The sequence below is a fragment of the Ambystoma mexicanum genome, chromosome 11, assembly GCF_040938575.1.
Source record: "Ambystoma mexicanum isolate Mex_15411 chromosome 11, UKY_AmexF1_1, whole genome shotgun sequence".
NCBI classification, from domain to species: domain Eukaryota; kingdom Metazoa; phylum Chordata; class Amphibia; order Caudata; family Ambystomatidae; genus Ambystoma; species Ambystoma mexicanum.
This window is the reverse complement of record NC_090934.1, coordinates 1,439,626,855-1,439,651,774: the sequence shown is the minus strand read 5'-3', so window position 1 is coordinate 1,439,651,774 and position 24,920 is coordinate 1,439,626,855. Positions and strand designations below refer to the sequence as shown.

The 24,920-nt window shown below is 46.9% G+C and overlaps 1 protein-coding gene across 4 annotated transcripts in view; it reads left to right on the top strand.

Moving 5' to 3' along the window:
- The window catches only part of CHD2 (chromodomain helicase DNA binding protein 2), a 1,289,637-nt gene that overhangs the window by 156,086 nt on the left and 1,108,631 nt on the right, over positions 1-24,920 (top strand). For 3 of the 4 annotated variants that reach the window (XM_069625070.1, XM_069625071.1, XM_069625069.1), the window contains one exon: positions 14,237-14,323. The exons of the other annotated variant lie outside the window; for it this stretch is intronic. In XM_069625070.1, the coding sequence (XP_069481171.1) occupies positions 14,237-14,323 (87 nt within the window). The remainder of the gene's footprint in view (positions 1-14,236; positions 14,324-24,920) is intronic. 4 annotated transcript variants of the gene reach the window in all.

Here is a 24,920-nt window from a genome sequence, read left to right as displayed (position 1 = left end):
CCAAAGAAGAAGAGGCCTGTTAGTAGTGACAAATAGGAGGGTCACTTTTGAAACTGAATCATCACCCTCTGTGTCTGAATGGAATGGTTTTCGCAGATGTCATTGCTGTGGTTAATTTCCATTCTGCAAAGCTTTTTTTCAAAGCTAAAACGAAATCACTGGCTCACCTATAATCTCAGAAAGGAACCACGATGGGTCCCTTTTCCACCATTACATTTTGATGGCAGTGGACTGGCAGGTGCAATGATCACAAGTGCATTTTAAGATGAATTTCAAGGTATTTCTCTGGTCTTATTTGTAACACTCTTCTGAGACTGCAGTGACTTGGATGTCTACATGCTTTCCTAAGGTGCATACACATACATACTGGTAAGGCCCTGATCCCTGTTATAGTTCCTAAGGTTTTCCATTGTGATGTAATTTTGATGCCCAGCTTAAAGAGCTGGTAGCCCATTTCAGCAGTCTGTAGCGTTGCACGTAGTCACCTGATGATGAAGGACACAGCGAAGCGTGGATGGATCAGCTGACCCCAGTTAATGTGAGCGTGCATGGCACGCGAATAAATCAGTAAACCGATGAAACTTCCTGGTGTGTGGTGTCCCTTATGTAGCTGTGCACGCCTCCGCTCCATATGCACGCCTTCTCCCCCAGGTCAGGATCTTACATTGGCGTCGACGAGGAGAGCCTACGGTGCCTGCATATTTTTTTTAGCAGCCCTGATCCCCCCCCCCCACCCACCCACTCCTGCAGGGTTCAGCAGAGCAAGGGGAGGAGCCGCAGAAGTCCCGGCCGACCCACCAGTACTGAAGGGCAGTGAAAGTACTTTCAGGGCCTGTGGCACCTGCTAACCAAGTGAATAGCAAAACAAAGCAAATTTCACATGATGAGGGAGTGAGCACTGGGTATGTCGATAACCCACAGCAGCTACACTGGGGCTCAAGACACCATAACACGCGTGGCAGCTGCCAAAAACTATCAAGCATTGAATACACCCCAGCACCATGTCGAACCCTGTGCAAGTCCAAGATCAAGCCGCACCCGTTCCAGACCAGGGTCAAAAAGGGAAAGATGTATTCCCAGTACCGTCAATCATGCCATTTGACACTATAGACACCACCAAGGAGGACCAGGTGGATGAAAGAGTTTGATGCATACCTGAACGCAGTAGGCTTGGAAGAAGACCAGTGCATCATTGGTCTGCTCAGCGTTACGGCTGGCCCAGAGGTACAGGCTATTATCTTCGAGTTGCCAGAGGATAAATATGAAGACCTCAAAAGAATTCTGGAAGATCACTTTGCAACACATCGAAATGTTGACTATGAAAGGCATGTGTTTCACACCACAACACAATTCCCAGATGCAAGCATGGACAAATTTGTGACACGCCTCAGGTCCAGGGTAAAACACTGCAAATTCCACCTGTACAATAATGAAGAAGCTATCCAGTCCCAGGTAATTGCTGGATGCAAGACCTAATACTAAAAAAGAAACTACTACAGATACCACACACGTTAGCAGAGATTCTCGTGCTGGCAAGAACCTCCTCAGCTTCAGACCTCGGATAGCCACGCTGAGCAAGACTCATATTTCCACTGCGACCATCAAAGGACTAAACAAGCTCATGACGCAGCAACACACCCTGAAAGAATCCTGGCAAGAAAAACTACAGTGCTTTCGAAGCGGTTATGACCTCCCTCACGATGGGTCGTGCCCAACCATCAGCCAAATGTGCTCGGCCTGCGGAGATGAAGACCATTGTCGCGCCATGTGTCGAAACTTGAAGGCGGCGAAAGCCAGCTCGTCAGAACAAGGCCTGCAATGGCATAGATCCCCCTCTCCGACACCACCGCGAGGGAAGGTCGAAAGGATCGGACCGCCGAAAGGAGGATCCACCGGTTCTACACATTCATGCCATCCAACAGTAAGTCTGAATCACATTCCAGAACCGACCGAAAGAGAAGAGGATATTTATATGCCTTGGGAAATCCCACTGCATCTGAACACAGTATCACTCGGCCACTGTCCATTCAAGAGCAAGAATTTGAGTTCCTAGTCTATTCAGGGGTCACCATAAACCCCTTCCCGAAATCTGAATATCTGAAACTTAAGAACAAACCCTTTCTGAGGAAAGCGCAAGCGCCCATTTATGCCTCTAGGGCAAAGTAACCACTCCCGTGCCTGGTCGCTTTCAAAACATTGTACCGACACAAGGACTAGAAAGATTGCATATTGATACACGTCCTGGTGACAGAGGCTGCGAGCGGATGCGTCTTAAGTTTAAAATCTGCTGTCCAAAGGGGATTGATACATATACTATACCTGATCATGGCGAACAAATTCATCTCTCCGGCCGCCAAGTTAACATCCAACTTCCGTCGACTGTTCAAAGGGTTTGGGAAGCTCAAGGGATGCAAAATCTGGATACACATTGATCCATCCGTGAAACCCATTGCAAAGCACTTCAGAGGGATCCTTTTCAACATTCAACATTGGGTAGAGAAAGAACTTATTGCGCTAGTAGAGGCAGACATAATTGAGCCAGCAACGGGACCGACGCTGTAAGAAACCTGAAGGTGTCTTCCTAGCTAGTCCCCAGGGATCTGTCATCCAGGTGGTCAGGACAGAGCCATCACTATTGGATACAGTTCCTGGGGGTGGACCAGTGAGGGAGAATCACCTGGATGGGGGTCCTCGGGGAGTGGGACACTGATGGGTCAGACGCGGTATTACCCTTCTTTCAACACCTTTTCCCCATCCTACCACGTAGGACATTCAAAACCACTGCCCCCCCCCCTTCCGACAAACACTTTCACAGGACACATCCGAGAATGGACTAACACCAAAGCCGTTTACCTGACATGTCTCAAAACAAGGGTCAGGCAAAGTTGGGCAATTGATCAGAATCACACACAGCTGACAGCTGTTTCCCTTCCCCACAGGGATAAAAAGTGGAGCAAGAGAGCCCAGTACGAGCAAGGCAGACTGCACAACGAGACAACTATCCAGACCCGGCAGTTCAATAAGGAAAAAGGTGGCGAATATCGAGAAGCTGACGGGAGACACGATATTGCCCTTTCTGACACAGACCCGCGATACCTCCGCGGAGGCAAATAAGACCGAGGACCATATCCCAAGTGTGCTGCAACAGATGTCAATGGTACACTGAGCATATCAACGCTGATAAGTGGGAGCGAGGAGAAACTCCTGCTACTGTGGTACCAGCCTTGACTCCAGTGAAGAAGAAAACCAAGTGGTTCATCACAGCCGGTGAGTCGAGGGGAGAGCCGATAGGAACCGGGCTGTGGTGAATGAAAGCCACAAAGTGAGAAAGTTCAAAGAACTGTAAAAGTGTAAAGGGGAGACCATCTGCAGAGGGAGACTGGCACCACGTGGGTGCTGCTCCAAGAAACTCTGGTCGAGTCCCCTCTGAGTAAAACTACAGAAACCAGAAGGCCGTAGGAGAGCTGCCAAGTTAGGTCAAAGTGGTCATACAGGAGGTAAGGCAAAATCCCTGTACAGTGGAAAGCCTTTGATCTACGAACTTAAGAAAGCAAGGGAAGTGACTCCTGCAAACAATTATGAATTTGAAGTTGGCAAGAGTGAACCCGACCGTGGGATGCTGACGAGAAGGGGGCAAGTCTAAAGTCCCAAGAAACAGTGTGTTGCCAAACGTTAACCCGGCCGAGAGATGTCCACTATGAACTGTACAAAGACATTGGCATTTCAGAATGGTCCGAACCGGAACGAGGGAGATCCAGGGGTCAATCCATCAGCTGAGAAAAGCCAGAGTGAACCCGGTGGAGGGAGGCTGAAAGTAGAGAAGGGGTCTGCGCCCATAAGAGGGGGACCCAAGGGTGAAGCCATCACCCGAGAAATTTGTAAAACATAATCAGGCCCTCGCGACCAGGAAACCATCCACCGAAGGCCTTGATATTGAAATGAACTGTTTTAGGATTCAAGCCCAGAAGAGGCAGATCCAAGGGGTGAAAAGCAATCACCCAACACTACGAGGAACAGCGCCCGGAAGAGGGGGACCCAGGGGTGAAGAGCCCTCACCCTAAGCAAAACCAGGAAGTTAACTTTCATTTGTTGAAACTTTTTTGTTTTATTGTTTGAATACTTCAGGCCCTCCAAGGCAAGAAACTTTAAAGAGAAACGAGACTTGGCCACTGAGGCTTCTGATAAACTGCATGTGGAACTGTCGACTTGTGCTGGGGAAGCTAGGGTGTGTGCTGTGCTCCAAGATCCCACCTTACCCCGTGCTCAAAACGTGGGGAAGGAAGATCCAGGCTACCACATCCTGACATATTATTTATAAACACTTCTTTCTTTTCTTGAGAACTATCCCACACTCTTTTTATTTTTTATTTTGACATGACGCCTCTAGGTCTGCCTTATTTTCATTTGATGGTCGACACTTGCTGCGTCTTAGATTTAGGTTTAGATTAGGCGTTTTCCCAACCTGCATACAGTTTAATTAACACCCTTGAACTGTGATCACCTGTGTCTGTTGTAGTAATCCAGCTGGTAGGCTGTGATGTAACTAGGGCTGTGATGTTAGCCTATATGGAATGTGGCGTGCTGAGTGTTCGAAGAGGGACGGTTGGCAGAGAGTGAGAGTGGCTGTTTGGGTGTGGGGCACTCCCGGTGTTCCTCCTGTGTAACTTGTCTTGTGGACCCTACCATCCCTGTGTTTGTACTACGGAAGATAACACTGGCTTGGACAATAAACCTTGTTGAACTTACCTGCTTCTCCTGCGACCCACGCTATTACACTGGCGACGAGGATGGGAGAGTAGGTGGTCGCACTGATGTCATCTGGTGCTGCTGGGGGGGTGCAGTAAGCTGAGGACACTGCCCCTGCCGACCTGCCCCACACCCAGGAGTTTCCCGGTTGCAGCCCGTCATGGCTGCGAGGGAGGCCTGAGGAGTTCAAGCGCGTAGGACGCCATTTATGCTGGTTTGCCAAGTTTCATCTGCTGGCCGGGCGTTGCTTTAATTGTCCGTTGTAGTAACTTTGGCAGCCCGTTCCTATTGGTGGCTGGCGCCGTGTTTCCATTGGCAAAGCGCAGTGACTGTGGCCCCATAGGATGATAGGTGAGTCATTTCTGCGTTATGGTCCAGGTCCGGATGGTGAGCGTTACCCAAGCGGCCACATGTCAGGGCACTGGCGGGTGATGGTGCCTAGAACAAGTGAGCTCTCCAACTTGAGGGTGAGGAGTGTGGCCGTAGCTGGTGGGCCTGAAGCTTTTGTTTGGAAGTCTCCCATGGACTTGATCCATGTTGAGTGCCCTAAAACGGAGGCGGAGTACCAAGCGGGTGATTGCAAGCAAAAACAGCTGTGTGCAGGACCTGGGGAGATGCACCATCCAACTGGTCTGAGCATAAGACGCTGGCAACCATGGGTGCCCAAGACCCATCCGGTGCCTTCCACACAGAGGACACGTGGGGCTGTTGCCTTTGGGGCCGCTGGTGCTGGGTATCGGCAAGATCTGGCAGGGACCGCTTCTCCCAGCAATGTAATGACGTTGGTGCGGAGCGGTGCAACTGTGCCAGATCATGTGAGCGGTCGTTGGTGTGCCTGTGGGAGATGCCCAGCCCACGCCAGTGTAGAAGTCACGTGGAGCATGGCAAGTCATTACATGAAGTCCAGCGCAAGATCGTTAGAAGTGAAAAGCGACGACTGGGGTGCCATCCGAGGTTCGGGGATGGGACATGTTACTGTAAAACGCCTTCAAGAGGAAGTGTTGTGCAAAAGACTTCAAGTGTGTTTCACGTATAGCAGGAAGTCAGGAGATGTTTTTGAAGTCGGATGGAGCAGAAGTTTGTGCGTTTCCGGATGATGCTCTGGGAAGTTTTCGTGAGCTAGCAGGACGAGACCCAGGGTAGAGACTCTATTCATTAGGTTAGTTGTCTTGGGCCCGTTTTCTTTAGTTGTGTTAATGTTGTGGCCTGTTATGGGTCTAGGTCCATTTGGTTCCCTGGGTTAATGTGGGTTTATGTTGTTAAAAGCCATTGTCTTTCCTGTCTTGTGTTACGTCGTGGCCTTTTGGATGTAGGCGTCCTGGGTACATAACTGTATTTTTTCCTCCTTTCTCAGACATGTGGGAGGGGTGGACATGTATAAAGTGTTGGCGGACCAACACCGGATGAGAATCTTATTTCTTACAGAGATGTTTTTTCTGCATTTGTGGACATTGACTTTTTCACCACACATCACTAATGTGAACGTTGAGTGATACCGAGCGTTTTTGTGGGTGAAAGTATTCTACCATGTGCTGTGGATATAGTGCATGTGGAGAGTGAATAGTGCATAGTGCGTATTTCCTTTACCTCTGTTACCTGGCCTTGACGTAACGTGCCAGAGTGGGCACGGGGTGTTCGTGGTGTTCACCTTAAGAAGTATTGGTTTCTGTGGGGTGTAAGGTGTATGAATGCATGCAGATGCCAGGTGGGTCTGTGTATATCGTTTCAGTTGGTATCTTGGATGGTGTCATTCTTAGGCGTTGTGCGTTGTCAGACAACTGTCGGCACGGTGGAGTCTGTTCTGTTGACCGATGCTTTGAGTATTGTAGTGACTAAGCAATGTGGTTGGCAGTTTTGGAGCAGAGTGAGTTGTGCTAGTACAGATGCCGGGTGGGTCTGTGGTATCTAGCGCAGCTGTGTCGTTTGTATGTGGTTGCTAGTACAGATGCCGGATGGGTCTGTAGTAACTAGTGCACTGGTTCTGTCTTGTGCGATTTTAGTGCAAGGGCTTGTTCTAGTTGTTGATTTGAACATTAATATGGTTGCCCTTGATTGGCGTTGTTGAAATCAAGGGCTGGTTATGTTTCACCGTGGTTGTGAAGTTGGTTTCTCCTGAGTGTACATATAGCAAGTTGTACACAATTAGGTGCAGGAGTTTGGGGAGCTCCTTGTTGGAGTTGAGCGTCTGTTTATGGTTCATAGTGGTTAGGGAATGGTATTACCACTGTGTTGAGTTAGATCAATACCTGTCTGATGATAGGTGTAGTTGACTGCATGTGGGGTGCAATTTGCTAATATTAGGTGAGGTTTTGGAAGTAATGTTGACTATTGTCATGCGGTATATGGTAGAGTGGTGGCATTGTGTTTTCATTACATCAAACTAAGGGTTTCTCGGCAGGTGTTGGGCATTTGTTGTTGCTCTTGATATGGAGGGGTAGTGCTCAGCGATGGCAGTGCTGAGGTTCTGGGGGGCAGCCCAGAGCATAAGGAGTTAGCGCGATGTTGGTCAGGGGTGTTAGTAATTAGGTTTTGTCTCCGGACATAGGGTAGTTATAGGCATGGCAGGCTTATTGTTCCGAGGGGCAGCTCGGAACTGGTGGAAGTGCTGGTAGTTATTTTTAGTCCTTGAGGGTTCTGCCGAGATGGTTTTAGCCCGTGATTGTTCAAGTTGGGGCGTTTTGTTTTTGGGTGACCTGGTCTGGCAATATTGTACCGGTCCGGTTTGCCTGTAGTGGCACCTTATATGTGTGGGTGCTGAGCGTCTGATCATGGACGGCCGCTGTGTATTAGAAGTTAGGTGCTTGTAGTGTTTCGTCTTCAGGGAAGTGTGGGTTAGTGCTGGTCAGCTATCCATCTACTTTCGCTGTGTAGTGTCTTCCCTTAGATTGTGGTTTGCAGTGGTGTTCTCTTGGTATGTGGCGATGTTCTTCTTTTGTGGTTTCTCTAGGGAGGGAGAAGTGTAGTAATCCAGCTGGTAGTCTGTGATGTAACTAGGGCTGTGATGTTAGCCTATGTGAAATGTGGCGTGCTGAGTGTTCGAAGAGGGACGGTAGGCAGAGCAGAGAGTGAGTGTGGCAGTTTGGGTGTGGGGCAATCCCGGTGTTCCTCCTGTGTAACTTGTCTTGTGGACCCTACCATCCCTGTGTTTGTACTACGGAAGATAACACTGGCTTGGACAATAAACCTTGTTGAACTTACCTGCTTCTCCTGCGACCCACGTTATTACATCTGTCTTTACTGTTGCCACCATGAGTTCCTTAAGCGCCCTGGGTCTCTCCAGTGGTTCTGGTACCAAAAAGGGGCCCAGAAAGACCAATAAGACTGTGTGTGGACATGCCTGCACTCAATCAAGCCATCCTCGGAGAACATCACCAGTATGATGCACATATTCAATGGGGCCACTGATTTTTCCTGCCTGGATTTGAACAAATCTCCATCACATCCATCTCCCCCCAAATATGGACTGACCACCACCTAATCTCCTTTACTCTCCATACTAAAAGACCTACTGCACCAGTACCTCCTCCCGCCTTACCTATGTTAACTAGAAACCAGAAAAATATCACAGCTGACAATATCTTACCCTATATCCTACCCAATCTTAACTCCCTACCAGACCATACAGACCCAGGCTTACTAGTGGAAGAATGTAATAATGCTAGGACTACCGCTCTTGACAGCATTGCTCTGCTAAAAGTTAGGAATAGCAAACCCAAAAAGCATCTCAACTCTTGGTTTACACCCCACTTAAAAAACCTAAGATTACAGAAAAGAAAATGTGAAACGGCATCGAATCTACATCCCACTATAGAAAATAAAACCAATCTAATAAGTATCTCAACTCAATACAAAAAGGATATCATCATGGCCAAACAACAAACGTATAACAGGATTACACAAGCTAACTCTAGCATGAAGGAGCTCTTCTCTATTCTAAAAGAATTGGAAACCCCAATTGCAGTACAGGATGACTCTATTAAAGATAAAACTTGGTGTACTGACATCCAGTTTGCACTAACTAATAAAGTGGCCAATCTCCATAACAAAATAGCTCTAAAGAAAGCTTTACTATCAGCTCAAACTCAAACTCCCCCGAACAAAACACTGAAGTCTAAACCCAAAGAACATGTTCAATTTAACTTCTCTAAGGTCTGTTATTGAGGTAGAGAAAACAATTCTTGCGCTTAAACCATCCAATTGCAAAGGTGACCAATGCCCAGCACAACTGATCAAGGATGCTGCTAGAGATCTAGCCCCTTTCATCACCAAACTCATCAATGCCTCCTTCACTACTGGCACCATCCCGCGTAATCTAAAGGAATCCTGGGTACTCCCTCTTCTGAAAAAACAAACACTGGACCCTAACATACCCACCAACTACAGGCCCATCACCATGGTGCCATTTCTCCTAAAATTCTTAGATAAGGTAGCATACACCCAAATTCAAAACTTCCTTGAGGTGAACCTACTCTTAGGCGCTCGCCAATCCGGTTTCCGACCACAACATGGCACAGAGACAGGCCTTATCGATTTAAAGGCCCAAATAGATTCATTAAGAGATGAGGGAAAATTAGCACTTCTCCTCCTACTAGACCTCTCAGCTGCCGTTGACTTGGTGGACCATAAAATCCTGTGTAGTCACTTGCACTCAGCAGCCCACTTCTCAAAGGAAGGTATAGTGTGGATAAAGTCTGTCCTTAGTGATAGGACTATGAGGGTCTTCTCCCCATCAGCCTCAGCAGACCCGATACCTATTACTTGTGTAGTGCCACAGGGATCATGCGTCTCGCCAACACTCTACAATATCTTCACCAAGCCACTCTTTGACGATCTTGACAATCTGGGTATTACTTATACCAACTACGCAGACGATACCCAGAATCTCCTACCACTTACTGGGGATTATGGGGAAGATCTGGCTATGGTGAACAGTCTATATAGCATCGTTCAGGCATGGATGGCCAACCATGGCCTTTGTCTGAACGATGACAAAACAGAGCTCATCACCCTGGGTACTGCAACTCGCATCTCAAAACTCAACCTTAATTACTCAGCGTTCATTATTGATGGGAATATTATCAAGGTCGCCGGAGAAGTAAAAACCTTAGGTTTTTACCTCGACTTAACCTTATCTTTTACCAAACAGGTAAATTCACTGGCTTCCTCTACGGCCTACACATGTAAATAAATACGAGCCGGAAAACAATTCCTGACAGTTGCTTAATCCTATCTAGAGCCCCCATCCTATCAAAACTTGATTATTGTAATGCTCTCTACATAGGGACAAACAGACCATCAACAGAATACAAGTGCTCCACAATAATGCTCTCAGGGCTGCCTTAAGCATCCCTAGAAGAGTACACATATCTGAAATAAGAAGGAAACACAAATGGCTCTCCACCCAAGAAAAAAATAATCTCAAATCGGCTTTCCTCATCCACAAATGCTTAAATAACAAAGCCCCTTGTTACCTAACAGAACGATTTATCAGAAAAAACTCCATCAGACCGCCAAGAATAGCCAACCCCAATTGTCTTCAAGTGCCAAGATTTAAACTGTCCACCATTGGAGGGTCCAGTTTCCCAGTTAGGGCAGCACAACTGTGGAACTCCTTACTACACACACTCAGATCTGACCAAACGTTTATCAAATTCAGAAAGAACACAATTAAATGGCTCATTTGAGAAAGATATGTAACCCACACTCTCCTACTGCATTAACTTAGCCCTGCCTGCATGTAATGTATTTTTAATATAGATTTGCTAATATGTAAATGTTTGTTAATTATGACATGTTGTCTACATATACACGCCTCTATACATGTACTATACTGTTTTACCCTCACCCTGTAACGCAGAGGAAACTGTTTTTACCTTTGCTCCGTAACATCTGTGACTAAGCTGTAAGTTCTCTTTTCACCTGTGCCCCGACACCTCTGGGTCCGGCGCGCACAATAAATAAACAAACAAAGAAAGACTACCACCAAATTGAACTCAGTGAAGAGTTGCAGTATATCGCGACATTCACCACCCATCTAGGTCTTTTTCGCTACAAACGCCTGAGTTTCGGGATCTCATTGGCAGTGGAAATATTTCAGGAAGAAATACGCAGTATCATTTGCCACATATACCGCACTGCATAAATTACAGTGAGGGCATCCTAATCTTTGGTCATTCCCAAGAAGCTCACAATGTCACCCTGATGAAGGTCTGCACAGCACTCAACGCCAATCTGACTCTGAACAAGGAAAAATGCGACTTCTACAAAAGTACACTATGTTTTTTGGCCACATCTTTTCTGAAAAGGGATTTCAACCTGACCCAGAGCAGATCCGTGCACTGACCGAGGCGCCCCCGTCCTGTGAACACTGCACAATTGAGGTCCTTCTTAGGTTTGGTGAGCTATTGTACCCAAATTTCTCTACCATGAGTGTGCCGCTCCGTGCGCTCATGGAACAGGATAAACTCTTTGAATGGGGTTCGTCCCAGCAGGAGGCATTTTACAGAATAAGAAGGGACATTGCCGCAGCTGTGTGCAAGTCCTATTTTGACCCCAACCTACACACAGGTGACTATGGACACCAGCCCGGTAGGACTCTGGGCAGTCCTGGCCCAGCACAACATGCGTCAAGGAAGGTAGTGGCCTATGACAGCAAGAGTCTTGCAGAACAGAGATATTCACAGGCAGAGAAAGAGGCTTTGGCGGTCGTGTGGGCATGTGAACCTTTCCACCTGTTCCTCTACGGAAAACCCTTTACAATCATTACCGCCAACAAGGCTCTTGTTATGAACTACGGGAAACCAACTGCCGCTAAGGATAGCCAGAAGGTGACTGCGCCTGCAGGAGTACAAGTACAAAACCTTGCACAAGCCAGGAAAAGACAAAAATCCGGCTGACTTTCTCGGCACCCAATTGACGGATCCCAGTCTTCAGGCAGCGGGGCGGATAGTTACATAAATGACATCATCCACCATGCGGTGCCACCAGCCATCTCCATGGCGGAACTGATAAAATGCACGGTGGAAGATGCTATGCTCTCACTGGCATCTTCTTGCATCAGAAATGGGTGATGGAAGTCGGCCGAAGACTCCATCCGTACTAACCAGGCCCTGAACGCGCAGCTATTCAGAACACTTGCCAAGTCAAAAGATGAGCTATCCATATTCCCCCCCATCTATAATACTAAAAGGGGACCGTGTTCTGTTAACAGAATATCTCCATCAGCGCACAGTGCACATTGCACATGAAAGTCACTGGGGCATAGTGTCCACAAAACGTATGCTGAGCAAGAAAGTATGGTTCCCAGGCATGGACAAGATTGAGATGACACTGAAGTCATGCCATATCTGTGTTAGTCTGCAACCCCCTGCATTCCCAGAACTTCTGCACATGACCCCCCCTCCCGGAAGGGGTGTGAGAGGAGATGGCCATAGACTTCTTCGGCCCACTAAGATCGAGGGAGTATATACTGGTAGTGCTTGACTAACACACACGATGCCCTAAAGCTGAATTGATGTCCTCCATGACCGCTACGGCCACAATACCAGTACTAGATCGAACATTCTAAGCATTCTGAGTACCCAAAGTGGTCAAGTCTGGCAACGGGCCCCCGTTCTCCAGCAAGGACTTTAGAGACTTTGCCAATTACTTGTGCTTCGAACACTGCAAGGTCACTCCCCTCTGGACCTGAGGCAAACTGGGTTGTATTGAGTTTAATGGCCAATGTCAAGAGGGCTATACACGTTGCCACCATCACACCACATGCCCATTAAACAGTCTTTGTACCAACTCTTGCTTGTCTACCTGAGCACTCTGCATTAATGGAACATGCCTGGCCGAACTGATGTTTGGCTGCCCTGTGTGTTCCAGATTGCCGCAGGATGGTCATGTTCTTGAGGAGAATGAGGACATGAATGAAATGAGGAGGGACGACCTAGCCAAAGGAAGAATGAAAGCATACGCTGACGAAAGGATTAGGGCACGGGAGGCCGATTTGGTAATTGGAGACCTAGTTCTAGTACGCCAGGCCCAATCCGACAAGGATATCCCACCTTTTGACCCACGGCCCATGATCATCACCCATGTCAAGGGATCCTTGGTGACGGCGGAAAGAGAAGATTGGACAGTGACGCGGAACAGCTGCTATTCAGAAAGGTAGATGATGGTAATCTACGGGTCAGTCAGGCGTCGAGTGAAGAGGAGCACTATGTGAGAGAGGTGTCAGGGTACTCAGCGGATGTAGACAAATCGGGAAGGGAAGAACAGCGCTCAGGTGAAGAAGCCACATAAAGCAATGCAGCACTCCCATGCCAACAATAGACCATGCCGCATCACTCGAAAGCCCAGAAGGTGGATTGAGGAGATGGGTTGGGACGATGTTATTTTGGGGGGAGATGTAGCGTCGCACGTAGTCACCTTATGAGGGACATAGCGAGTCGTGGACAGGTCAGCTGACCCCAGATAATGTGAGCACACTCAGCACCCGAATAAATCGCTTAACCGCTGAACCTTCCTGGTGTGTGACGTCCCTTGTTTAGCTGCGCAGAGCCCGCTCCATATGCGCACCTCCGTCCCCAGGTGACGATCTTACTCCCGTCGATGTAGGTCCCCCTGTAGTGGTTTGAGAAATGGAAAGTTCACATCTCGACTTGACCTACTTTACATTTGGGCTTGCGTAGATATCAATTGATTATCATGCAAGCACTACAGAACATAACAGCAATGCTCTGTAGGTGAAAACATTGGGATTGACTCCCCAATTTGAAATTGCTTTAGGCTTCCTCATGATTTGTGGACTTTCACTGTCTTGTGTGATGGGAAACCTCCAGTTTGATCCCGGCAACACGTTTAAAGGCATCGCATCGATGTGACCTTATGCTTTTGTTACACCAACAATATTCTCAAGTATTTTTAATTAATAATGCGCTTCTCATTTTCTTCTGCCCCTCTCTTGGGATACTGGCATTATCTTGCTCCCTCCATCCCTTCTGTTCTAGCACAGCCCCAGAGACTTTTTCGTAGTGACGTTTCCTTTACTGGGGATGGCATCTGTGGGATGTTAAATGAGCAGGGTAAACCTACAAACTGGGGTAATGTGAGCATTACATGACTGCAAATAAGCTACCCGTTTCTCTGCAAGTGACATCCTTGACTGAGAAATTGTCAATTTGGTTTTATCCCTAATTTGCACTAAAAGATTTGAATTGTTGAAAAAGCAAAAACATAATTGGACTGGTCACTTTTAAAAATAGTCAGGATAAAACACACAGCTCCGTTTATTATATTTCAATGAGTGACTAATCTGTGAGGATGGTGAACTGAGAAATAATGGTACATATGTAATATATAAAAACCTGGAGACGAATCCTTTTTACTTGTATTGCGTAACCTCAACCCTTTTTTGTTTATATATCTATTGCCATTACATAATACACTGATAGTTGTAGTGGCGGGACGATACAGGCCCTCTGATGGTCTGTTTATTTTGCAGATGTGGGAAGAATACCCTGATGTTTATGGGGTTAGGAGATCAAACCGAAGCCGTCAAGAGCCATCACGATTTAGTATTAAGAGCGAGGTAAGGAACAAACAAGTAGGTTTTCCAAAGCACAATGTCGTCCATCATATTTAAATGTCACACTTGAGACTAAATGAGTGCAGTAATCCCCAAAACGAATTGTTTTTAAAGAAATATCTGTGATATCCAAAACCAGAAATAAGTTATTTTCGAATTTCTTATATCGTGAAACTGCTGTGATTGAACTTTTAATTTCTTATATTGCGAAACTGCTGTGATTGAACTTTAATTTTAAAAGCATTTATTTCGATATCCCGTCACCGTTTGGTTGGCACGTGCAGTCCATAGCAGTGACCTGCATGTTTGATAAAGATGCAAGAGTGACCATAAATAAGCTATACAGAAGGTAACTGGAGAATGTTTTCTAATTTCGAATGGGCATGAGTTATTTAAAAGCGCGAGCATCCTTTGTTCAAGAAAGAAAAGGTGCATTTTTGAGGCAACTGAATGCCAGCCTTAGTTACATTCTTTAGTTTGTTTCCGGAATTAAGTGTTGTCTCCCTAGAACTTTTTATTTTAACTTGGGTTGCTGATGTTTAAAGGTAAAATATTGAATCTCTTCCACTCTGTATTCCTTCGATATGTCGCCACCAAAACACACATCAACTGAGGTAGTGTTAGACTGTATTCAAAATTCGTTTAAATGACCTTTTCTGCAAGAGGTGTCATTTGTCTATTAGTACATATGTAAGCTCTCTGTTCAATCGCTAGCTTCTCCCAGTGTGATTAGTTCTGTGCGTTTAGGCACTTTTTTTTACAGATGTACTCCATGTTGTTCACAAAGAGATGCAATCTTTTTTTTTTTAATGTAGTGAATTTTGATTTGATAGGGAAGCTCACACTCTGGCCCCCTTCACATTGTTTGCTGCATGTTGGAGTGAAAATCTTATGGTGCCTGATTTGACCTAAGGTTTCAAAGAAAGATGCATGGTTTGATCTTTTCGCAGAGGTATTTTTGAGCCTCTCTGATTTCATTGATCGTGGTTTCAAATTTGCCCAATGCCTCATCTTTGAGCTTTCCTGTGGACTGGAGTGGTGTTGGGGAATTTGTTGGAGCGCATCACTGGTTTAGAGGTAGCATTTTGAAATATATTGCAATCTGAAGGTTGGATTTCTAGGAAGACCGAGGTGCTGGAGGTTCCTATAGACTTTCTACCGACTCTTTGTCCTTGCCATTGTGACTCGTTTTGTTTTTCTAGAAGGTTGTACTATTTTCCTTAAGAGTCTTGTGACACAACAGTCATAGTGGATGCATAGGCTGAGTTGGACCCCTATGCCCAATTTGTATGCAGTTAGAGTTGGGAATATGGTTTTTAACTTGGGGTTGAGGTGTGGAACATGATGGGTTTGGGCAAGCTGAGGAGAAGTCTTGCGATGTTGGATTTTGAATTTACTATCAGTGTGTTGGTTTTCTGACCGTGGGCTAAACACATTTTCAACTATGCAGAGTGTATTTAATAGAGGAGTGGTCTTCAAATATCTGTCGGATTCTGGATGGGTTTCCTGAGATTGAAATCTGTGTGTGTTTATGCCTGTTTGTAGGTTGGGTAAGAGAATATGTAGTGGTATCAAATGGTGCGTAACGTTTTTGCACATACCAATTGAAACTTACAAAGTGTAAATTAAAAGGGATACACGTGATTTTAAAAGCAGTATGTAGTTTATTGGTATGATTATGATTTAGATGACACAGGACAGCAGCAGCACAGCTTATTAGTTTGAAAGAAGATGCACCTTCTTTTAGACATGTTTGTCGGCTTGTTTTTTTCTCTAATTCTGTTCAACAGGACTTGGTGGTCTATTCTATTCAGTGTGGCCAACAGGTCTGGTAAAGTTAGTGTACCTTCCCCACCCTCCTCAGAGATGGATATTTACCCCTCATTTAAATCTATTTGTGTGCTGTGTCTTGGTATAAATAGAGTTTACCTGTCACCTTAGTGTTGATTGTCCTGCGTCTTCTGGCAATTTGTTATTACATACGGGGAGACACAAGGTTTTCTGTGTTCGGTCCAAAGCTGTGGAACTCTTTACCACTTAGTTCAGGGCCCTTAACTCACCCCACCAATTTCGCAGAGCACTAAACACATTTTTGTTTAAATAGGGCTCTACCGGGTTTCTGGCTGTCCGGTGGCTGGGTCTAGCTATGCTCCACCTGAATCATCTGTTTGTTATCAACGCCATCATACGGTTTGTTCCATTCTGTGCGCGTTTATAAATTCAAAATACATATATATTACAGATGGTGCATCTGAATTTATGGAGGTTAATGGTCATGACAGCAGGCAGTTGTTTGGGCAACTTGGGTAAGGCCCAGTTGGCTAGTTTGTGATTTATTTGTGGCATGGTTTGAGTTTGCAGCTGTGGTGCCATTCTGAATATTTAATTGTTATTTAGTAGCATTGTCTACTGCTTGCACTTTGGATGTGTAGTGACATGTTCATGCCATTGTACATGTGCAGTATTTTCTTTCTTTATTCTTTGGAGAGTGCCTGTTTGCTGGTGATTAATTGGGCTTTGTGCCAGACCTGTTCTGGATTCTTGGAGATTGTTTCTGGTTCTTCTACTGCTGAGTTCAACAATTCTCTGTGGGATGTTAGACTTGTTTTCCTGCTTTGTGGAGCTAGAGGATTGGTCAGCGATTGGAGCATGGTATTGTCACATTGTGTAGGATTTGTCTGTTGTGTCTAGCTGTGACAGTAACCGCTCATCCACAAGAGGTTCACATGTTCTTTTGTCATATTTAGAGTTTTTAGAGTTCTGAAGTGTAGGGAGTTGAGTGTTTGCACAGCTCGGGGAACTTTCACTCAAATTGTATTATGGTAGATGGGGGGGCATTACAGTGGATGCAGTATGTAATGTTTCTGATTTTGGGCGTTTGGGTAAATAATATTTTCATTGTGCCAGTATTTTTAGCTTTTTGATTTCGACGTACCACAATGAATAGCAGTGTGTCTGGCCATTGTCTATCAGACTGAGTTATGGGGCTGAGCCTTGGCAATTTTCAGTTGCAATGAAGAGTTTGTCTGCTTTACTGAACAGATTCAGCAATGTTTGTTGCATTGCATTTCTGAGAGGCATAATTCTTCCTAATTATCCTCCCATGAAACTGAATACATCAGGCCAATAATTTGTTCTCGTTTAGATATTTTCTGCAAAAACCACCGGAAACGTTTAGAATTGAACACATTGAATTGGTTTCTGTGGCCATTTGGCATTCATTTGGTAATTATAGTATCAACGATCCGTAATACACCAAGTATGGCAAGATCAACTAGCATTTTCCAGTCTGAACAAAGCATTCTGGTTGTTCGACCTAGAAAGGCCCTGTGCTTGTTCACCAGAGACAGTTTATCCCTCTATGACCTCCTCAAGTTGTGCTTGACATCTAGGTGTTAGGGGTGTTGAAATGTACGATATTTCCACCTCCCCTTTCCTAGCTAGTTTTAGAATTATCAAATTAGTCATACAACTGCAATGCTATGATTAGGTGTTCGGGTTATATTTGACCAATTATGTTATTATGTAGGGTGAAAAAATCCGTCTTTTCTTATTAGAAATGCAATTCATTTGTTGCTGTCATATTTTGCTAAAATGATCTAACTGTTCAGAGCACTGTGCAGAGCACCTATGTATATTTTAGCAGGTGAATAGATACATGAATGATACTATTTCCGAAATTATCTCCCCTTAGAAAAATAAGGTGATGCAGCATGGCAGCAGTTGTTTAACCGCATGTTGTGCTCATAAATAACCATGTCTAACCCAAGATGAATATCTCTGCTAATGTTTGAAATATTTGTTACGGGTAGGATTCTGAAATACCTACTATTAGCATGGTGTTTGACAAATGATTTTGGCCAACCCAATAGGAACTATGTCAGAGATAGCTTGTCCTCAATTTCAGTTTTATCTGTAATCTCTTCATACTCCTATGTCCTATCCCCTTTTCTCCATACTGATGGGAGTCCGTCCCAAAGGGATAGGTCTAGAGCCTTGTGCACCCCCCAAAAAAACTAATTTCTCCAGCATTGGATCTTTCATGGATTCACATGCTTAGAATATTCCCCGTCGTCAGACTGGGACCCCTCAGTACACATATATAGCCTTTTCCAATAGGAAAACTTCCGACACTTTTGTGTCCTATCTACGTCCTTTTAGGACCCGCCTACGCATGCTCCGTAGGCCGTCCCCGTATAAGAGGCCCGCCCCCGCGGTTCCCCTTCAGATTTCAACCGTCTCCAAAGTAGTGGGATCTCCTCGCGTTGTCTTACTATTTTGTACAAGGTTGCATTACTGGAATTTGAGTACAGAAAATGTCCTTCCGTGTCAGGAAAAGCGCTGTTCCGCCCATGCGCGACGTGCGGCTTGAAAAAAGTTTACGAGGGGGACGGACATATGGATTGTATATATTGCCTCCACCCTCATCATTGGGCGGATAACTGCGACATATGCAAAGGGTTTTCTCAAAAAACCCTCAAAGACCGCAGTCGACGACTGGTGGCATGGCTGAATGATGGAGCGGGGGCATACCCCCCTTCGGAGGTAGGCTCCACACAATCGGCGAAAACATCACGCCGCGCTACCTCGTCGGAACCACCGGCGAAGAAATCTCGACCGATGGAAAAAGAGTCGTCTGGAAGTCACTCAACTAGAGACTCCTCGTCAAAGAAATCATCTTCATCAAAAAAGCATGAAAAGGAAAGGAAATCCTCCTCGGGCGATCATCATAGATCGACTACGAGTCGAGAGTCGAGTAAAAGCAAGCCAAGTGTGCAAAAGGCGGGACCGCCAAAACCACCTGCTAAGTCACCGTCGTCGACGGCGGCCCAGTCATCGGCCTCCACCCTACCACTTACGCAGGTGGCATCCACCGTCCCACCGACAACGACGTCGACGATGGCCTCGTCGACGGGGGTTCTACAGGAGGCCTGGAGGCCTGAAGTTTTTGATCTGATCCCCCCGGATACTTTACTACAGGAACAGGCTGTGTTGCTGTCCTTGGAGGACGAGAATGAGGGAATAGCTGGCCCAGCAGACCTAGGGCTACGAGTGGCTGACAAGTCCTCGACGAGGGGATCCGTTATACCGGTATCTGCCCCTCTTCTCAATCGTCAATCTGTTTTGTCGTTGGAAATTCTGTCCACGCTTCAGTCGTTGTTACAGTCGTTGGACCAGAGACTACCTCGGGCAAACCTGCCACAGTCACCCGTCGACGAGCCGGGCCCGTCCCGTCAACCGACGCACCTACGCACGCCAATCTCGGCACTGGCACAAGAGGAAGGTGAGCTGCCAGATTCGGAGTCTGACAGGGGAGCCATGTCGGATATCTCATCATCCCCCTCCAGGGATCCAACCTGGGAGTCAGAGGTGGAGTTGGAAACCCCTAGAAGCCCAGCTCACCCCTCCCCTCCGGATGACATTGCGTCATTCCATTCTATGATGGAGAAGGCATGCAAAGAATTTGGTTTGTCCCAGGAAGAACAGAAAAAGGACTGTTTTTTGTTCGACCACATGGGTAAGAGAAGGAGGTCTGTGTTCTCGATACCAATACTAGACCATGTATGGAAGGAGGGGTTGCAGACAATGCGTCACCCGTTTTCAGAGCCGGCAGTGAAAGGACGCCTGGAAAAAAAGTTTAAGGCTCCAGAGTCTACCCCCAAGTGTTTATCCTCCCAACCAACGCCAGACTCGGTGGTGTCGGCGGCAGCGGCGAGGAAGGCGAAGGCCCAGCACAAGTGCACGACTCCTCCTGAGAACGAAGCAAGATGCCAAGATGCCTTTGGCAAAAAAGTGCTATCCGTGGGAGCAACCACAGTAAAGGCCGCAAACTCTCTGGCAATTGTTGCCAGATACGATAGGGAGATGTGGCACAGGCTAGCTCCGTTGCTTGATCATCTTCCGGAAGAGCATAGGAAGGCAGCGATGTTACTCGTCCGAGAAGGTGAGGAAGCCTCAAATCACGCAATAAACATCGCGGTGGACCTCGCTGAGTCAGGCTTCAAGCAAGTCAATAATGGGGTCGTATTACGTCGACAGTCATGGCTTAAGTGTACCTACTTCAGGCCAGAAGTACAATACAAAGTTTTAGATATGCCCTTTGAGGGAGACCTTCTTTTCGGTGAGAAGGTGGACGAAGCCCTAAAGGGAATGAAAGAGGACTCGGACACGGCACGTTCATTGGGTGCCCTCCAGAGTGGCAGAAACTACAAGTCTTTTCGTCCCTTTAGAGGGGCTTCAGGTAATTCAAGATTCTCTGCATCTGGAGACAGATCCTTTGGCAGATCAGCTTACCCCTCCCAGGGATACAGACGTGCCTCCCAAACGGCAAACCGTCGCCGGAACTTCCAGACTTCCAGGAAAAGACCATCATATCCGTCGTCGTCGAGAGACAAGCAAAATAAAGATCAGCAGTGACATACAACACACCGTTCTGGGGCGAAGAGTTTCAGCATATGTCGACGAATGGGAACGAATAACGACGGATCAATGGGTGCTGGATACTATAAGAAACGAACACTCTCTACAATTCAAACACAGCCCTCCGCAAATTCCACCTGCGTTCACCGCTCATTCCCATCTGAAGATACTGCAACAAGAGGTAACACTCATGTTAGCAAAGGGCGTGATAGAATTAGTTCCAACATCACAGAGAGGTCAAGGAGTCTACTCAAGATATTTCGTCGTAAAAAAGCTGAACGGCAAATGGTGTCCCATTTTAGACTTACGCGATCTCAACAAGTCTTTAAAGAGCCTAAAATTCAAGATGCTCACTCTGCAGGAAGTGATCCGCGCCGTTCAAGAGGGGGATTTTCTAGCGTCCCTGGATTTACAGGACGCGTATTTCCATATTCCAATGTGTCGGAAACACAGGAAATTCCTAAGATTTGTAATAGGGCGGACTCACTACCAATTCACGGTTCTTCCTTTTGGGCTCAAGACCTCCCCCAGAACGTTCACGAAATGCCTGGCTCCAGTAGCGGCCTGGCTAAGGAAGCAAGGCCACCATGTATACCCATACCTCGACGACTGGCTGGTAAGGGGATCCTCCCCAGCGTCGACCAACACAAGTTTACAAGCCACCATGCAGCTTCTACAACAGCTGGGATTCGCCATAAACTTCGAAAAATCCTCTCTGCAGCCATCGAGATCGCTGGTATTCTTGGGGGCACAGTTCGAGACCCAGTTAGGGCTAGTGAAACCTTCTCTCGACAGAACCTCAAGACTCAATCAACAAGCATGCCGACTACGGCGAAACACCAAGATCTCAGTGAGAAAATTCGTTTCGGTCCTAGGGGCCATGGCATCCTGCATCCATCTGGTGGAAAACTGTTGCCTATTCATGAGGCCAGTCCAGGAATTCCTCGCGGACCGATGGACGCAGGCTCAAGGATCGTGGTCAGACAAGATAATCATCGACAACGACAAGCTGCTTCGGACCCTTCAGTGGTGGCAGAGTTTCCACAATCTGAACAACGGCGTACCCCTACAGGAGCCGGAGTTTCAGCGAACCATAGTCACGGATGCGTCCCTAACCGGATGGGGAGCTCACATGGGTGCTCTCCAAACGCAAGGTCGCTGGTCTCCAACGGAGTCACTCCTACACATAAACGTGTTAGAGCTCAGAGCAGTACGATGGGCCTTGAAGGCATTCCTACCACACATCAAGGGCTCGCGAGTACGAATACTGACCGACAATACAACGGCCATGTTTTATTTGAGGAAACAAGGAGGGACGCGATCAAGAACTCTTTCCATAGAAGCCCAGAAAACATGGCATTGGGCATTAAAGCACAAAATTTCCATCGTGGCTCATCACCTTCCAGGAGTGAGGAACTCCCAAGCAGACTCCCTCAGCAGAAGCATGGCCCAGATACACGAGTGTGAAATGGACACAGTTCACCTGATGAAAGTGTTCGAGAAATGGGGTCACCCCCCTCTGGACGCCTTCGCGACCAAAGACAACAAGAAATGCGAGCAATTCGCAAGCAGATGGCCTCAAGAGGGCTCCAGGGGGGAGGCATTCTCCATCCCATGGACGGACATGTTCCTCTATGCTTTTCCCCCGTTCCACCTCATACGGAGGACAATACAGTGGATACGCAGATACAATTGCCGGGTAATTCAAGTGACACCATACTGGCCAAAGCAACCGTGGTTCTCCGACCTGCTTCACCTGTCGCTGGAACATCCCATAGGGTTTCCCAAAGCCCCGAACCTACTATCCCGGGAAAAAGGCACGGTGTGGCATCACGACCCGGACAGTCTCAACCTTACAGCCTGGCTCCTGACTTTTCAGAGTTCGGTGATTTAGACGTTTCGGAGGATTGTCAAAAAATTCTGCAAGCGGCTAGAGCCCCTTCTACAAACAAATCCTACTCCTATAAGTGGCGGAGGTTCTGTGAATGGTGTAGGGGACAACAGGGCCTACAACCGTTGTCGGTGACGCCGGAACAAGTTCTACCTTACCTGCTCCTCTTAGCGGAGAGGGGATTATCCTTCACATCGATAAAGGTGCACCTGGCGGCCATCTCGAGGTTCACAAGGAAAAGGCAGTTGTCTCCTCTATTTAGCGACAGACTTGTAAAACACTTCATGAGGGGTTTATTTCGAGCTGTTCCCCCGGAAAAACGTTTCCCCCCGACTTGGAGTCTCAACACAGTGTTGGCAGGCTTAATGAAACCGCCTTTTGAGCCTATGGCCACGTCCGACATAAAATTCATTTCGTGGAAGTTGGCATTCTTGATTGCTATCACATCAGCTAGAAGAATCTCGGAACTGCAAGCGCTGGTCGTAGACCCGCCATACCTAAGATTCTTTAAGGACAAAGTAGTCCTGGCAACTAATCCTATGTTCGTCCCAAAAGTTCCGACAGTGTATCACAAACACTCGTCCATTGTTCTCCCTACTTTCTTCGCCACACCATCATCGGCAGCAGAAAAAGCTCTTCATACCCTGGACGTTAAGAGGGCTCTGAAATTTTACCTACATCGTACACAGAAATTCAGGTCTACTAGACAACTGTTCGTCGCGTATGGTCCGTCGACGAGAGGAAAAGCAATCTCTAAACAAGGATTGGCTCGATGGGTCTCATCGACGATTGCGTTTTGTCACTCTAAGGCCGGAAGGCCACTAAAAGGACATCCTAGAGCCCATTCTACAAGATCGATGTCCTCCTCAACAGCTTTATGGGCAGGAATTCCGTTGACGGACATATGCCAAGCTGCGGCATGGTCAGTGCCCCACACGTTTACCCGCCACTACTGCCTTGCCAGGCAGCATGCGGACGAGGTGCAGATGGGAAGAGCTGTCCTGCGCCATCTGTTTCAGTAAGGTAAGCTCCACGCTGTGGAGAATCTGTTGTCTACCTTTTTAATGACAGTTTATTTTATGTGGGTAAGGTTATATGAGGTAACTTATTCCTACTGTACATATGCATTGTGTAGTATGTTGAGGGTATATTACCTTACATTCTCACCACCGTCTCAAGTGTTACTGCTATACAATCTATTCTAAGCATGTGAATCCATGAAAGATCCAATGCTGGAAAAGGGAATAGTTTCTTACCTGTAACTCCATTTCTCCAGCATTGGTATCTTTCATGGATTCACATGCGCCCGCCAACCTCCCCGGAATGTAATGTATTTAATTGATAAATTTAACCCTTCCTACTTTGGAGGGGCTGAAATCTGATGGGGAACCGCGGGGGCGGGCCTCTTATACAGGGACGGCCTACGGAGCATGCGTAGGCGGGTCCTAAAAGGACATAGATAGGACACAAAAGTGTCGGAAGTTTTCCTATTGGAAAAGGCTATATATGTGTACCGAGGGGTCTCAGTCTGACGACGGGGAATATTCTAAGCATGTGAATCCATGAAAGATACCAATGCTGGAGAAATGGAGTTACAGGTAAGAAACTATCCCTTGTTGCACACATGGGCAATCCTGGGCACCCCCGCGCTGTCACCTCACAGGTGCTTTGCCAGTCAGTTCCCTGTACCGCTTGACGGGACAGGACGATCTACTGCAACATTTTTGATTTTGGTGCTTCAGCTTCACCACTAAACTGTTGTATGCTGGTGATAACTGGATTTATCTCCTGCAGCAGCATCATTCCTGGCCTCAGACACAGTGTCTCTATTTGAGGTGTCTGGGACCCAGCCACATTTGGAACCCTCGCTCATCGTGTTTGGCTCTTGGTTCCCACTCGTTTAGACAATTACTTAGTCAATGGACAAATCGCTTCCCGCCGCGTTCTGTGAAGGAGGCCAACATCGGAGGGTTTCATGCTTCACTAAGCAAAAAAACATTTAACAGACACCCAGACGCTGTAACTCTTTTCCTGGGACTGCTGCATTTGGGAGTGGTCCTGTGGATCCCCCAAGACCCTCCAGGGGTGGCCAGAGTCTGCAACAGCTGAAAACGGCTCTCGGACAAAGGTTCTTCGGAGCTGAGTACCAGATTAAGTTCTGAGGGGGCAGGTGTTACAAGCGATGTCCTCATAGAGAGTACTTGGTCTTCTCTGCTACTGGGATACATATGAGGGTCTCTTGAGACCTACCTCCAGGGGTTCAAAGTTGGTAGGTAAAAGCCCTCGTGT